An 18,192-nucleotide genomic window follows, 5' to 3' on the forward strand; every position below is an offset into this window, starting at 1 on the left:
ATGCCACTCCTGGCACAAAAAAAAATCAAGCAGCTCGTCTTCGTTTGAAGGATTGTGGCCATCCATCTTCCTCTTGATCACATTCCAGAGGTTATCAATGGCGTTCAGGTCTGGAGATTGGGCTGGCCATGACAGGGTTTTGATTCATTCTATATATTAAGACTTCCCTTTTAAATAATCTCCGGTTTCATTCCATATATTCCGAATTTTATCCCATATACAATATTCAGACTTAATTCCACACACTCAAACATCATATTATAAATATAATTCTTTCCTTTTAAATATTTTCAAGTTTCATTCCAAATATTCTGAGTTTCTGGAACAGTTATGTTTTTTATATATATATATATATAAATTTGCAAAGAATTCAAACAAAATTCTTTCACGTTGTCATTATGGGGTATTGTCTGTAGAATTTTGGGTAAAGTAATGAATTTAATCAATTTTGGAATAAGGCTGTAACATAACAAAATGTGGAAAAACTGAAGCATTTTGAATACTTTCCAGATGCACTGTATACATATACATGTGTGTGTATGTATGTATGTATATATACATATACATATACATACATACACACACACACACACATCATATATACATATCTGTCTGTTTCTTTGCCCACTAACCTTTTCTTTTTGTTTTCTATTTCAAAAGTGGCTTTTTCTTTGCAATTCTTCCCATAAGGAATGAATCTTCTCGTTACTGTTGTTCATGAAACTGGTGTTAAGTGGGTAGAATTCAATGAAGCTGTCAGCTGAGGACATGTGATACTTCTATTCCTCAAACTAGAGACTCTGATGTACTTATCCTCTTGTTTAGTTGTACATCTGGCCTTCCACATCTCTTTCTGTCTTTGTTAGAGCCAGTTGTACTTTGTGTTTAAAGACTGTAGTGTACACCTTTGTATGAATTCTTCAGTTTTTTGGGGGGCAATTTCAAGCATTGTATATCCTTTATACATCAAAACAATGATTGACTGACGAGTTTCTAGAGAAAGCTGATCCCTTTTTTTTTTTCTAAATTTTTGACCTAATATTGACCTCAAGACATGCCAGTATAATGCATACTGTGGCAACTCAAAAACAAACACAAAGACCGTGTTAAGCTTCATTTAATGAACCAAATATCTTTCAACTGTGTTTGATATAATGGCAAGTGATTTTATAGTAGCAAATTAGCAATTTAGCACGATTACTCAAGGATAAGGTGTTTGAGTGATGACTGCTGGAAATGGAGCCTGCCTTTCACCTTCCGAAACAGCAAAATTTGTACATTATTCCAAACTTTTGGCTGCCACTGTCTGTGTGTTTGTGTATATATATATATATATATATATATATATATATATATATATATATATATATATATATATATATATATATATATATATATATGAGATGATATTCTTCTCACCACAACTGTGTTACATAAGAGTTACAATAGACGTCTCCCTTTTCTCTGTTGACCTCTCTCATCAACAAGACATTTCAGTCCACAGAACTGCCACTCACTGGATGTTTTTTGCTTTTGGCACCATTCTGAGTAAATTCTACAGTCTGTTGTGCATGAAAATCCCAGGAAATCAGCAGTTACAGAAATATTTCAACCAGCCCATCTGGCACCAACAATAACGCCACGCTCCAAATCACTGAGATCACATCTTTTCCCCATTCTGATAGTTGATGTGAACATTAACTGAAGCTCCTGACCCATATCTGCATTATTTTATGCACTGCAGCCATACGAATTACTGATTAGATAATTGCATGGATGATTGTTGGTGCCAAGCGGGCTGGTTTGAGTATTTCATTAAGTGTTGATCTTCTGGAATTTACTCAGAATGGTGCCAAAAGCATCCAGTGTGCAGCAGTTCTGTGGAAGGAAACACCTTGTTGATGAGTGGTCAACAGAAAATGGCCAGACTGGTTCGAACTGACAAAGTCTACGATTACGAAGATAACCACTGTGTACAATTGTGGTGAAAAGAATATCTCAGAAGGCTATTCGGAGATGTTGGTTGGTGCTGTTTTGGCGGCACGAGGGGGGCCTACACAGTATTAGGCAGTTGGTTTTAATGTTGTGGCTGATCAGTTTATAGACTGTGGGATTGTGAATATGTTACAACAACACTGTTCTGTGACCAAGACAGTGATCCTAGAATTCAAAAACAACATATTAAGACAAGCTGGCACAGTCAAGAAGTCTAACACCATAAAAAGCCCAGCTCACACACCAGAAGTGATAAGGATCACAAAAATAACACTGAAATATTTTGATAGCAATTTATTATTAGCCATTAAAACAAGAGAATGGCTTGTTCAATGCCGCACAGGTTATTTGATAAGTAAATATAAAAAAAAACAAAACACTTTTATAGTTTGAGGACAGCATAAGAACGATGGACTTATGGTGCATTCACATACAACGCGAAGCGAGCGTTTCGCACGGCACTGTTACATACAAAGTCAATGCAAAGATGCGAATAGATGCCAATTCACACCGGGCGGCACGAATGAAGCAAAATCACTGCATTCGCGTCTTCTCGCAAATTGACATTTTTCAACTCAAGCGAAACATTTTAATGACGCGTTGTTGCGAAAGCCTATCAGCATTGAGATTGTCCGGATGTCACAGATGTACTGACGTAGTAGCAGAACAATTCTGGAAAAATGGAAGAGAAGGGGGAATACTCGCGTTCGTGCGAGTAATGCGAACCTGCAAGTTTAAACACAAATGTATAATCCAGCGGTCAAACTCACGCGAACAATGCGAGGCGATAATGTTCTTTGCGTTGTATGTAAATGCACCATAATAAAGAGATCAGCTGAAGAATGGTTGAGAGAAATGCCTGCTAGGCATTTCAGAGAACTTCTGACAATCTGATTGTCGTTTCAGGAAAGAGTCTTTTTAGTTTTCCTCACCACAGGAACAACATCTACTTGTAAAACACAAAACATGTTATTGTCATCTCTGAAATGGTGGGTTATATGATAAAATGCCTTGTGTAGTCATATTCTATTGTAGGAATAACAGCTTGCACAAATTTCAAGAAAATCAGAAGATACCTGAAGATACAAAAGTTAAGGAAAATACCTCATAGGCCAACATTTACATTTCTTATTCAATACAATGAGAACATTATGCATTAATCTACAAGATTAGTAAATCATAGTAAAGAATAATTGGTAGTGTATTTGTTTATACTGTGAAAAGGATACATATGGACCCCAAGTTCTCCTCCTCCTTCTGCCACAGTCTCGATAATCTTTTTCATCACTTCTGCATGTCTGGAAAAAAAATATCAAGGGAGATGCTGATGAGTGTTTATTCATCTAATTTCATGTCCCAGGCGTTGGCTTTTAGTAAAACAAACCAATTTAAACTTTTTTTCCTTTTGTTACATAAAAGATCAAAATAAAACTTACTTGGAAAATTATTACCAGGCCTTCATCATTATTCGTACATTTCAAATGCCTTTTAAATAAAGAATTTACTGTTTTAGCCTTGTTTCAGACTCTCAATTTAAAACTATTAAAATTCATTATAAAAATGATTACATGTTTAAAATGATATGATAATTTAAACAAAGAATGACAAACCATTTTGATAATTATTTGTGTGAAATATATTTTGATCAATAAAAAAAAAAAAAACATTGTTCAACAGTTGTGGCATCATTTCCATCACACCAAATTTTTTGCCTAACCCCCCCCCACCCACCTAAACTTTTCGGTACATTTGTCAGTGAAGAGCATGATGAGATGAAATATGAGACAAGTGATGTTTAAAAGAAACAAAGAAAATGATCCTTTACTCATCCTCACGCCATCCCAGATGTGTATGACTTGTACAATCCAACTATGTACAATCCAATCCATACAATGCAAGAGGTAAGAACTTTGTAGCTCCAAAAAGCACATAAAGGCAGCATTAAAGTAATCCATACAACTCCAGTGGATAAATCCATGTCTTCTGAAGTAATATGACAAGTGTGGGTAAGAAACATATTAATATTTAAGTATTTTTTACTATAAATCTCCACCTTTGACAGAGACACGGAGCAACAACACCCGGACTCTCTTATCATTATTCTGGGAGATTTTAATAATATTTAATAACACATCACATGCCCCACCAGAGAAAGAAATATACTGGACCACTGCTACACCACTGTAAAGGATGCATATCGCTCTATCACATGTGCAGCTTTAGGACACTCTGATCACTGTCATCTTCTCCCAAACTACAAGCAGAAACTAAAAGTACAATAAAAAGATAGACCAATGAAGCAGAGCTGGAACTACAAGCCTGCTTTGACTACACTCATTGGAGTGTTTTTGAAGCTGCAGTCACAGACCTGGACAAGCTCACAGATACTGTGACATCACATATCAGTTTCTGTGAGAATATGTGCATCCCTACTAGGACATTTTTTTGATTCAATAACAATAAACCATGGTTTACGGGGAAACTCGGACATCTTCGTCATGCCAAAGAGGATGCTTACAGAAATGGGGATAAAATATGTGATAAAATACACACTAAGGAAATCAGAGTGGCTAAAATAAACTATTCTGAAAAGCTGAAAAACCAGCCAATGATCCTGCATCTGTGTGGAAAGTCCTTAAAAGCATTACTAAGTATAAGACCCGCCTTCCCCCCCTCACTCTGTAGACAATCAACAAATTACTGAAGAACTTAATGTGTTTTACCGCAGGTTTGAAAAGCCCAATCTCACACCCATCCCCTCCTGTGATCTTCACTTCACTTCACACATACACAACACCTACTGGAACCCCCCTCGTGCTACTCAATCTGCACTTATGGTCTGTGAGGAGGATATGTGCTGGGTCTTCTGGAAACAAAATGACTAGGAAAGCTTCAGGCCCACATGGTGTCTTATCTGCCTGTCTGAAAGTCTGCACTGACCAAATGGCCCCTATCTTAACACAGATCTTCAACAGATCACTGGAGCAGTGTGAAGTTCCCTGCTGCTTCAAACGCTCCACCATCATTCCGGCCCCCAAAACAACCCATATCACAGGACTTAATGACTACACACCTGTCGCTCTCACATCTATTGTTATGAAGCCATTTGAGAGACTGGTTTTGGCCTACCTGAAGGACATCACTGGACCCCTGCTAGACCCCCTTTTGTTTGCTTACTGAGCAAACAGGTCTGTGGATGATGCGGTCAACATGGGACTGCATTATAAACTGCAACACCTTGACAGACCTGGGACTTAAGCAAGGATCCTATTTGTGGACTTTAGTTGCCTCCAATACCAATATGCCAACCACAATCTGTCAATGGATCAACAGTTTTCTGACAGATAGGTAGCAGCTAATGAGACTGGGGAAAATCACATCCGGGACTCTCATTATTAGCACAGGTGCTCCTCAGGGATGTGTTCTCTCTCCACTGCTCTTCTCCATGTATACAAATGACTGCACTGCAAAGAACCCCTCTGTCAAGCTCCTGAAGTTTGCAGATGACACCACGGTCATTGGCTACATCAGCAAAGGTGACGAGTTTACACACAGATGGGAGGTTGAACAGTTGGCTGTCTGGTGCGGTCAGGAGAAATCCTCCCTCACTACCTTCTCATCATTCAGTCAGTCAGGTTCCTGAGCACTAACATCTCACAGGACATGAAGTGGGAGACACACATTGACTCCATTGTGAAAAAGGCCCAGAAGACGCTGTACTTCCTTCGCCAGATGAGGAAGTTCATCCTGCCACAGGCGCTGCTGATACAGTTCTACACAGCAGTCATTGAGTCTGTCCTCTGCACTTCAATAACTTTGGTTTGGTTCAGCTACAAAATCAGACATCAGAAGACTACAGAGGACAGTTCGGACTGCTGAGAGGATTATACCCTTACCTTGTTTTATTTTCTTTGTCTCACTATTATGATCTGTGTGCACTTGCTTGTTTCTCCTATCATAAAAAAAATATCCTTGTGTACATGAGCACACTTGGCAATAAAGCTCATTCCGTTTCTGATCCTGATTCTTTGCTTGACAAGCCCCAACCAGTAGGTGGTAGGTGATATGCACGAAAAATGTGAATCAGCAAAAAACAAAAGAATGTGGAAGTGAAAGTAGAGATTTATAGTATAAAATGACTTTAAATATTGATCTGTTTCTCACACACAGCTCTCATATCACTTCTGAAGGTATGGATTCATTATGGGAGGTTTATTAATTACTTTTATGCTGCTTTTATGTGCTTTTTGGTGCTTAAAAGTGGAGATGTATTGTCAAAAAGGACTTAAAGGTGCTGTAAGCAATTTTAGCATTCCGAAGTTTTCACGTGACTGAGCAGTGAGACCAAAACTGAGCAAAAGAGAAGCGTTCCTGTGGCCATCCAATTCAACAGTGGCACAATAGCACCCTCAACTCAAAAACATTCTGTATCATAGCCTCAATGATCTGCTTCAAATACAACACTACTGAGAACGAGCAAAATGATTGACAGGTGAAAAGCGTCAATGTCTGCAGACACATTTTTGTTTGCTGTTTACGGAGACCAGTCAGATATCTCAGAACTCTTATTTAATTAATTTCTTTAAGGAAGTAAGAAAAATTTTTTCATACTTCTCCATGAAAAGAAAGAAAAATCTCTTACACTACCTTTAAATATTAATCTGTTTCTCACCCACACCTATCATAGAGTTGCATGGATTAATTTTACATTTATTTACATTTATGCATTTGGCAGACGCTTTTATCCAAAGTGATTTACAGTGCACTTATTACAGGGACAATCCCCCTAGAACAACCTGGAGTTAAGTGCCTTGCTCAAGGACACAATGGTGGTGGCCGTGGGGTTAGAACCAGCGACCATCTGATTAACAGCCCTGTGCTTTAGCCTTTATCTGCTTTTTGGAGCTTAAAATTTCTGGCCATCATTCACTTGCAATGTATGGACCTACAGAGCTGAGATATTCTTCTAAAAATCTTCATTTGTGTTCTGCAGAAGAAAGAAAGTCATACACATCTAGGATAGACTGAGAGTGAGTAAATGATGAGAGAATTTTCATTTTTGGGTAAACTCTCTCTTAAAACATGATATAGAATTTGAGATGTGGTGGAAATGACACTGTGATGGGAACTTTCATGATGTGCATGTCCTATGCTCAGTGTTGGCTCGCATATATGATATTTGGATTTACCTGCATGGATGCACAGAGCACATAGCAGGTGGGGGCAGGTTAGGGTGGTTTTCAATGGTGACCGTTTTCTTTACGTGATCCTGGCTGATATCTTCATACATCTGATCAACAGTCAGGGGTTGTCTGTCCTAAGAAAAAGAAAAATATAAAGAGTTTATAACAAACTGAGCTTTACTAAAGTAAAAACAACACACAATCGTTCCACTCATTAGTTCCCTCTGACATCAATCAGTATATTGTGAACATAAATTTGGGGACTAGCAAGGGACTCGATTTAATAAACACTGGGACAGTGATGACTCATTGACCTGTGGCACAATTATGTGGTTGCGCATGAAAATGAAGCTGGTATTTATCAACAACATCACAGTATAACATGCCATGACTGATGACCTTCTGCTTTGATTGGGTTTGTTTATCATGCATCTTCATTGTAGCTGTTAAAAATGCAGTGACATTATGAACATCAATGCTCAATGGTTTGTCTAGGGAGCGAACATTGCAGTGCACTGGAACTACTTTGACAATGCCCTTGAAATAGCAGAGTACTTAATTCTAAACTATGGTGTGGATTAAGACACTCATAGTGCATAACAATCACATGCGCAGAGTTGACGGCACATTTTTAAGGGCCAGTTCACCAAAAACTTTAATTCTCTCACAGTTTACTCAGCATCATGGCATCCCATACGTGTATGCTGAACACAAATGAAGATTTTCAGATGAATATCTAGCTCTGTAGGTCCACACAATGCAAGTAAATGGTGACCAAAACTTTGAAGCTCCAAAAAGCACATAAAGACAGCATAAAACTACTCCATATGACTCCAGTGGTTAAATCTACAGCTTCATGTGCACATATCAAGTGATATGATAGGTGTGGTTAAAAACAGATCAACTTTCAAGTACTTTTTTTTATTACAAACCTCCACCTTCTGAAAGTGAAAGCGGAGATTTGTAGTAAAAAGGGACTTAATTGTTGATCTGTTTCTCACCCACACCTATCATATCACTTGTGAAGATGTAGATTTAACCACTAGAGTCTTACTGATTACTTTTATGCTGCCTTTATATGTTTTTGGAGCTTCAAAGTTTTGGTCACCATTCACTTGCATTGTATGGAGCTACAAAGCTGAGATATTCATCTAAAAATCTTAATTTGTTTTCTGCAGAAGAAAGAAAGTCATACGCATCGGTAAAGGCACGAAGGTGAGTAAATGAGAGAATTTTTATTTTTGGGTGAACTATCCCTTTAACAGAATACACACTGTATTCTGTTAAATGTTTATTATTGTAGGGATAATCATGAATCGTTATTAGGTCAAAACATAGAAGCACTTTAGTCTGTTGAACAACCAAATGCTGAATATTAAGCACAGTCACCTCATCATATCCAAACAGCCACAGTCTTGGCGTCTGGTAATATTTGTCATATGTGATGTAAAGATCATAAGTTCTTGTCTGTAGAATAGCATCTTCGCCACCAGCCTCTGCCTTGTTTTTACTTAAATCAGCCATTTTACTCATATCAAGAGTGGCCTAAAGAGACAACATGTAACAAAATAATAATTTGCTAAATGAAACATAGTTCTTGTAAAGCTTGTGCTGTCATTTAAAAAATAAATTCTGCAAATATAATTTCTTACATCATCTGTCTCCAAAAGTCCACTCTCTTCATATTCTGAAATGGAAACATAATTTATAAAGTCAAATATATTCACTTTTAATATTTTTCTATAAGGCATGTCAATTACATTAAAGAATAAATAAAGAAATAACTCATCCATTACTACCTTCCATGTCTGCTGCCTCTCCTTCATCCTCATCATCATCATGGTTATCACAATTTCCATGAGCACCTATCTGCACGTTCATATTTTCCTTCACATACACACAAACCAATATAAAAATCTGATTAACAACTTAAATCAAAACAGAAAAATATTTATTTTATTTAAGAAGCCAACAAAGTGCTGCATTACCTTATTATCCAATGAGATTTCTCGAACTGCTTCCATCACCCCTGTCAATGCAAAATAATAAAAAAAAAAAAATTATAATAAAAAACAAACTTCACTCTTTGTAATTTTGAGGTGCTGTACGTGTTTTTTTTTTTGTTTTTTTTTACCACTTTACTAACTTCATCCACAAGCCCAATCTCCAAAAACCTATCCCATACATGCAAAATAATTCACCATCAGAGAAATGTTCTGATTGGCTATTAAATGTGTGGGGCACTTCCATAACGGTTTTTAATTTTATTTTCTTATTTACAGAGTCTGGGGCTGCCAGGATATCTATTTAAGTGCTCAGTGTCAGGTAGTAGTGACATTATGCATTGTATTACTAAAACCAAAACAGCTCACAATACAACAATTTAAGTGTGACAAAGGTGCCAAATGCATGACACTAATTGTTCTGTTTCATACCAGAGTTATGGTAGGTATCGACCCAGCCCCCATCTCCATCATCCTCTTCTATAATGGCCTCCAGCTCATCAGAGTACTCCATCTGTTTACAGCGCTTGGAACATGGAACTGTGCCCAAAAGAGCCATATTGTGAGGTTTACAAAACAAAACCACAGCTGTAACACATTCATCTCAGCGATTTCTAAACTGGGGATGTACATTTTTTTGAAACCTAGTAAGACTTTCAATTCCTTTACCATTCCGGGTTAATAGAAACTGTTTGTCTTTGGGCAGATAAGGCTTCACTTTTGCTTCTTCTCCAGATGCCCTATAGGTACAGAAAATATATTCATAATGCTGTAAAAGTGCTTTAAAATAAAGAGCATGTGCATGGGGAAAATTACACAATGGAATATTACTCGTATTAAAAGCTCAAAACATTGCTTCAAGCAAATCATTAAATATATTAGCAGTCAACAGTTTTGACACACCTGACTGAATTTATGTTACTTATGATCTTAACAGGCTTTCAGTCCAAAGGTTTATACTTTAAGGAATAGTTCAACCCAAAAAGTAAATATTATCTCATCATTTACCCTCATGCCATCCCAGACGCCTATGACTTTCTTTCTTCTGCTGAACACAAATGAAGATTTTTAGAAGAATATCTCAGCTCTGTTGGTCCATAAAATGCATGTGAATGGTGACCAGAACTTTGAAGCTCCAAAAAGCACATAAAGGCAGTATACTGAAAAAGTAATACATAAGACTCCATGTCTTCTGAAGCAATACAATCTGTTTTGGGTGAGAAAAGACTAAAACAAAAACTCCCTTTCACTATAAATTGTAACATCAACAGTCTCCTTGGTGATCATTGATTACACATCCTAGCGCCATCTGGCACTCTGCACATATGTCAAGCCCTAGGAAGTGTAATCAAGCTTGAACTCATGATCGTGCCAAGAGACTGCAATGGCAAGGTGTACAGTGAAAAAGGGGTCATATTTTGGTCTGTTTTTATGCCAAACCGATTGGATTGTTTCAGAAGAAATTGATTAAACCACTGAAGTCATTTTGATTACTTTTATGCTGTCTTTCTGCTTTTTGGAGCTTCAAAGTTCTGGCCACCATTCACTTGCATTGTTTGGACCAACAGAGCTATTCTTCTATAAATCTTCTTTTGTCTTAAGCAGAAGATAGAAAGTCATACACATCTGGGATAGACTGAGAGTGAGTAAATGATGAGAGTATTTTCACTTTTGGGTGAACTATTGCTTTAAATGCTCATTTTGTAGATAAATACAGGTTGTGTCTATATTCATTTCTTAAAACTAAAAATTTACGAACGATTAAGAAATAAATGAGTTTAACTGAATCGTGGACTGGATACATTTTTTCATACATTCATTTGGGTAATTTCATACTGTAGATGACATTATTATTCTTAAAATAGTAATCATCATAATAATAAAAATAGAAGAAAAAAAAAAAGATTAGATGTGTCCAAACATTTGACTGGTATAGTAGAACTGAATATAGGTGAGTGTGCACTAGTTCTTGCCATTTCCACGTGGGACAGTGATGAACCAGGTGATCTCCTGCAGCCACAAACTGCACAGAAAGAAAAACAAAGAACAGCTATGTTTGAGACATTGCGTGCCGTTTTTAATCAAGTATTGTGAACTTCAACAAAACCACAAAAAAACAAAACACTCACCTCCTCTGGAGTTATAACCCCAGTTTCCTTAAACTTGGATTCCTAAGAAAGGGAGATAGGGAAATCTACTGCATCACTTGCAATAACATGAGTAATGTGATTGCAGGAGACAGGATTCCCACACCTTTGAATAAATGAATCTCAATGACTTTCACTAAATAAATGATTTTCAATTAATTAATTAATTAAAATAGTCATACAATTATTAAAGATTATTGCACTCATAAAGAGCAGTCCAAAAGTAGTCCAAGGAAGGACAACCGGTGAACCGGCGATAGGGTCATGAGTGCCCAAGGCTCATTGATGCACGTGGGGAGCGAAGGGTAGCCCATCTGGTCCAATCCCACAGAAGAGCTACTGTAGCACAAATTGCTGAAAAAGCTGTCCGAAAACACAGTTTTCCGCTGCCAGAATACACAGTGCATCGCAGATTGCTGTGTAGCCGCAGACCGGTCAGAGTACTCATGCTGACCCTAGCCTGACCCTTGAGCAATGGAAGGATGCCGCCTGGTCTGATGAATCATGCTTTATTTTAGTTCATGTGGACAGCCAGGTGCATGTGCATCGTTTACCTGGGGAAGAGATGGCAGCAGGATGCATCATGGGAAGAAGGCCGGCGGAGGCAGTATCATACTTTGGAAATGTTCTGCTTTGAAAACTTGGGTCATGGCATTCATGTGGATGTTACTTTGACACATACCACCTACCTAAAGATTGTTGCAGACCACCTACACCATTTCATGGAAATGGTATTCTCTGATGGCAGTGGCCTCTTTCAGCAGGAAACATGACAGAGTTCAAGGTGTTGATTTGGCCTCCAAATTCCCCAGATCTCAATCCGACTAAACATCTTTGGGATGTGCTGGACCACAAGTCCAATCCATGGAGGCCCAGCCTCCCAATTTACAGGACTTAAAGGATCTGCTGCAAATGTCTTGGTGACAGATACCTCATGACAGATACCGTGTGTGTGTGCATATATATATATATATATATATATATATATACACTCACCTAAAGGATTGCTAGGAACACCATACTAATACTGTGTTTGACCCCCTTTCGCCTTCAGAACTGCCTTAATTCTACGTGGCATTGATTCAACAAGGTGCTGAAAGCATGCTTTAGAAATGTTGGCCCATATTGATAGGATAGCATCTTGCAGTTGATGGAGATTTGTGGGATGCACATCCAGGGCACGAAGCTCCCGTTCCACCACATTCCAAAGATGCTCTATTGGGTTGAGATCTGGTGATTGTGGGGGCCATTTTAGTACAGTGAACTCATTGTCATGTTCAAGAAACCAATTTGAAATGATTCGAGCTTTGTGACATGGTGCATTATCCTGCTGGAAGTAGCCATCAGAGGATGGGTACATGGTGGCCATAAAGGGATGGACATGGTCAGAAACAATGCTCAGGTAGGCCGTGGCATTTAAACGATGCCCAATTGGCACTAAGGGGCCTAAAGTGTGCCAAGAAAACATCCCACACACCATTACACCACCACCACCAGCCTGCACAGTGGTAACAAGGCATGATGGATCCATGTTCTCATTCTGTTTACGCCAAATTCTGACTCTACCATCTGAATGTCTCAACAGAAATAGAGACTCATCAGACCAGGCAACATTTTTCCAGTCTTCAACTGTCCAATTTTGGTGAGCTCTTGCAAATTGTAGCCTCTTTTTCCTATTTGTAGTGGAGATGAGTGGTACCCGGTGGGGTCTTCTGCTGTTGTAGCCCATCCGCCTCAAGGTTGTGCGTGTTGTGGCTTCACAAATGCTTTGCTGCATACCTCGGTTGTAACGAGTGGTTATTTCAGGCAAAGTTGCTCTTCTATCAGCTTGAATTAGTCGGCCCATTCTCCTCTGACCTCTAGCATCAACAAGGCATTTTCAGCCCACAGGACTGCCACATACTGGATGTTTTTCCCTTTTCACACCATTCTTTGTAAACCCTAGAAATGGTTGTGCGTGAAAATCCCATTAACTGAGCAGATTGTGAAATACTCAGACCGGCCTGTCTGGCACCAACAACCATGCCACGCTCAAAATTGCTTAAATCACCTTTCTTTCCCATTCTGACATTCAGTTTGGAGTTCAGGAGATTGTCTTGACCAGGACCACACCCCTAAATGCATTGAAGCAACTGCCATGTGATTGGTTGATTAGATAATTGCATTAATGAGAAATTGAACAGGTGTTCCTAATAATCCTTTAGGTGAGTGTATATATATATATATTAGATAGCTGTGAAAAGTATTTGCCCCCTTCCTGGTTTAATCTGTGTTTGTGTATATCTCTAATATAAAACAAAGACAATCGGAGTAAACACAAAATACAGTTTTTAAATGATAATGTTATTTATTGAAGCAAAAAAGTTATCCAATGCCTACTGGGCCTGTGTGAAAAATACTTGCCCCCTTACTTACTAAATCCCCAAATCTCTGAAACTACATTCATAATAGGGTTCAACTGGACTAGACACACCCAGGCTGGATTACTGCCAGCCCTGTTCAATCAAATCAATGCCTAACTAGAACTTTTTCAGCAGCATGAATGTCTAAAAGGTCTCACCCAGTATCACACTACACCAAGGTTGAAAGAAATTCCAGAAATGACGAGGGAAAAAAGCTATTTAAATACATCAGTCTGGGAAGGGTTACAAAGCTATTTCAAAGACTCTGGGACTCCAAAGAACTACAGTGAGAGCCATTATCTCCAAATGGAGAAAACTTGGCACAGTAGTGAACCTTCCCAGAAGTGGCAGACCTTCCAAAATTTCCCCAAGAGCACAGTAACGACTCATCCAGTAAGTCACAAAAAGCCAAGGACAACATCCAAGGAACTGCAGGCCTCGACTGTTTATGACTCCACTGTCAGAAAGACATTGGCCAAAAATGCCATCCATGGAAGAGCAACAAGGTGAAATACACTGCTAACCCAGAAGAACATTAAGGCTTGTCTGAATTTTTGCCAAAATTCCCCTTGATGATTCTCAAATATTTTGGGAGAATGTTCTGTCGACTGATAAGTCGAAAGTGGAACTGTTTGAAAGACAGGAATCCCATTACATCTGGCATAAATCAAACACAGAATTCCACAAAAAGAACACCATATTACAGTCAAGCGTGGTGGTGTTAGTGTGATGGTGTGGGGATGCTTTGCTGCTTCAGGGCCAAGGCGACTAGCAATAATTGAGGGAAACATGAATTCTGCTCTCTACCAGAAAATCCTAAAGGAGTACATCTGGTCATCTGTCCGTGAGTTGAAGCTCAAGTGCAACTGGATTATGCAGCAAGACAATGATCCAAAGCATAATAGAAAGTCAAATTCTGAGTGGCTCAAAAGAAGCGAAATTTAAGTTTTGAAGAAGACTAATCAAAGTCCTGACTTGAACCGATTGAGATGCTGTGGCAGGACCTTAAAAGGGCAGTTCAAGCACATAAACCCTACAATGTGGCTGAACTAAAACAGTTCTGCAAAAAAAGTGTGGGCCAAAATTCCACCACAGCATCGTAAAAGACTGATCTCCGGTTATCGGAAGAGTTTGGTTGCAGTTGTTGATGCTATAGGTGGCAAAAACAGCTATTAAGTTTTAAGGGGGCAGTTGGTTTTTCACATGTGCGATATAGGTGTTGGATAACTTTTTTGCTTCAATAAAATATATACATATATTTGAAAACTGTATTTTGTGTTTGTTTACTCTTTACTTGTTATATCTCATCTTAAGAAGAAATCAGGGGCAAATAGTTTTTTCACAGCACTGTATATTCTATTGAAATTTCCATGACTAGATGTCCATGTGTAGTTGTTCTACAACTACACATGGAAATTATTATATATTTTTTAAATGGGATGTTTCCAGCTTTAACGTGACTGTGGGAACCCTGAATACCATGAATTTACCTTTTATCACAAATGTAAAATGTAACATATTTAAAGCAAATGTATTCCAGCTGTAGTTTTCTACTACAGTTTTCACATCCTCATATTCCTCAACCCAAACCATTAACACTGCTCTAGTTGACCAAGACATAATTTGTTTATCATACTGTAGGTACATATGGCAGGTGTGCTAATTAATCACTGTTCATATTCCAAGCAATTCTACACACGAACAGTGGCGTCTAGTGAACTTTCAACCATCTGACAGGTTGTCTGTGTTAAAACATTTAATGACATAAGCATAGTATTGGCTCATTCATTTATGCTTAGATGTTCATGGTAAGATTTTACCCACTTATTAAAGCTCATGTTTGGTGCTGCATCTACTGGTGGACACATCGACTACTAAAACATGCCAACACTGCTCGTCTTACCTTCAAAACAGGCGTTAACAACTCTGCCATTCCCAGAGCAGTGCCTTTCACTGTGTTTATGACGTTCTGCATGTTGGAAGACGCCTCTCCAACACAGATTAATTTACTTTGTGGCTCTAATGTATAAGAGTTTGCAAAAACACAACACACAAACAGGGTCTGTTTAAAGATCCTTTCAGTTTCAAGCGACACCTCATGACTCAAGTCATCTGACAGTCACTTCCGCATCTCAAATCTCGCGATATTACCGGACGCGCCCAATTCCGTCTGTCAAAATTCAAAATAATTCAGGACAAATCTCATTGTATTATGTATTTGCTGTCTGAATATGTATGCACATTGTTGTTGTCAAGTAAATACAGATAAAATTATATTTTGAGTAGGATATTCAAAAGGAAGACGCACACATAACAAAATATTAAAATAGCAAATTATGTTGTTCAAAAATGCAAACGGTTCTTACTGCTTTTTTTATACCATAATACAGTACACCGTGAAGTAAAGAAGTGAATCAAATTTGTTTTCTGATCATTTTATCTTGTGAACAAAGAATCTTCAAAAAACAATTAAGAAATGAATTGTAAAACTAATGTTGATATAATTGACTATGGGGTCAAATACAATAATACATCACCTCCTTTAAATGTGTAGTTTAAAGTTTTATAATATGCATAGTTTTTGGCACCAAATATGTGTTTATTAAATGCATCAGTATTAATAATGCATGATAAATTAATTATTACCATAAATTATATTTAAAAAACGTTTAATTATTATAATATGATATTTTATCATTATTTACATTATTATTATTATGAATGATCAATAATTATTAAAAATTATAATGTATTAATAATACATTAATTATTAATAATATATGCACATATTATTAACATTTCTAAATAGAATAGTTTATATTAAATTGTTATGTAAATTATTTAAAAAAAATTATTTATTGGATGTTGTCTACAGTACGTTGCCTTAGTTTAAGCAACAAGCTTGAAAGTTTGCTGAAATTTGAAAATCCTCCAACCAATAAAACATCCACAAAACTATATTTCTGGCAAGACACTTTTAGAGAAGTTATTCACACTTACAATATGCATAATCTTCCAGAGTCTTTCACAGCTCTGCTTTTTACTAAGAGAATATTTGTGCATTCTGTTATCCACAGAGATCTCTAGTATATGTTCAGATGATTTATTAATTCCATCAAATGCCCACTGATTCTTAATCATGTGACATCTGAAAAAGCGAGTTTTCAAAATCAGAGCTTTTCCTTGTTTTCATTCATTTATTCAATCATGCAACACCTCGACAGAACTGGGACTTATGCAAGGATCCTATTTGTGGACTTCAGTTCAGCCTTCAATACCATCATACCTGATCTTCTCTCAACCAAACTGATCCAGCTCTCCATACCAACCACAATCTGTTTGTGGATCAACAGCTTTCTGACAGGTAGGCAGCAGCTAGGGAGACTGGAGAAAATTAGCCTCACTATTAACACTGGTGCTCCTCAGGGATGTGTTCTCTCCCCACTGCTCTTCTCCCTGTACACGAATGACAGCACTGCAAAAGACCCCACTGCCAAGCTCCTGAAGGTTGCAGACAACACCACGGTCATTGGCCTCATCTGCGATGGTGACGTGTCTTCATACAGATGGGAGGTTGAAGAGCTGGCTGCCTGGTGCGGACACAACAACCTTGAGCTGAACATGCCTAAACAGTGGAGATGATAGTCAGGAGAAATCCCCCCGCACTCCCCCCTCACAATCCTGAACAGCACTGTGGCAGCAATTAGTCATTCAGGTTCCTGGGCTCTACCATCTCTCAGGACCTGAAGTGGGACACCCACATAGACTCCATTGTGATAAAGGTTCAGCAGAGGTTGTACTTCCATCACCAGATGAAGAAGTTCAACCTGCCACTGGAGCTGCTGACACAGTTCTACTCGGCCATCATTGAATCTGTCGTGTGTACATCTATACCTGTCTGGTTTGGTTCAGCCACCAAATCAGACAGAAGGATACTACAATGGACAGAGGATTATTGGTTCCCCACTGCCCACCCTCCAAGACATGTACTTCTCCAGAGTGAGGAAATGTACAGGTAGAATCACTCTGGACCCCACACACCCTGCCCTCTCCCTCTTTTAACCGTTGCCCCTGGCTGGCGCTCCAGAGCACTCAGCGCCAGGCACAAGAACAGTTTTAACCTTCAGGCCATTTACAACATGAACAATTAAACTGCCTTCAGGACTCCCCCATAGTGCGAATACATATCTCATGTACATATGTAAATTCACACATTTCATTCAATACATTTACATACCCCTACCTTGCACATATATTACCACTTGCACATGTACGCCATTCTGTTTTATGTCCTATTTTTTTGTATGTCTATTTACACTCTTATCTTGTTTTATATTGTGTGTCTCACTGTAATATTCTTTGTGTACTTGCTTGTTTCTGCTATCACCAAAAAAAATCCTTGTTTAAGTGTGCACACTTGGCAATAAATCTCATTCTGATTCAGTCCAATTGGAGATTTGGG

General features: G+C 38.2%; 1 protein-coding gene across 1 annotated transcript; it reads right to left on the bottom strand.

The window, feature by feature from the left end:
* Nucleotides 1–2,280: 2,280 nt before the first annotated feature.
* Nucleotides 2,281–15,850, bottom strand: LOC127653671 (ubiquitin-like-conjugating enzyme ATG3). The gene is made up of 12 exons (XM_052140440.1): nt 15,634–15,850; nt 11,311–11,352; nt 11,155–11,204; nt 9,851–9,921; nt 9,614–9,721; nt 9,167–9,207; nt 8,978–9,065; nt 8,831–8,865; nt 8,568–8,723; nt 7,185–7,312; nt 3,225–3,293; nt 2,281–3,071 (listed from the first exon to the last, which is right to left on the bottom strand). The coding sequence occupies exons 1-12, from the start codon at nt 15,703–15,705 to the stop codon at nt 2,990–2,992; spliced, it is 942 nt and encodes a 313-aa protein (XP_051996400.1). The 5' UTR covers nt 15,706–15,850; the 3' UTR covers nt 2,281–2,989.
* Nucleotides 15,851–18,192: the final 2,342 nt, after the last annotated feature.

Source organism: Xyrauchen texanus, chromosome 13 (genome assembly GCF_025860055.1).
Source record: "Xyrauchen texanus isolate HMW12.3.18 chromosome 13, RBS_HiC_50CHRs, whole genome shotgun sequence".
Taxonomy (NCBI): Eukaryota; Metazoa; Chordata; class Actinopteri; order Cypriniformes; family Catostomidae; genus Xyrauchen; species Xyrauchen texanus.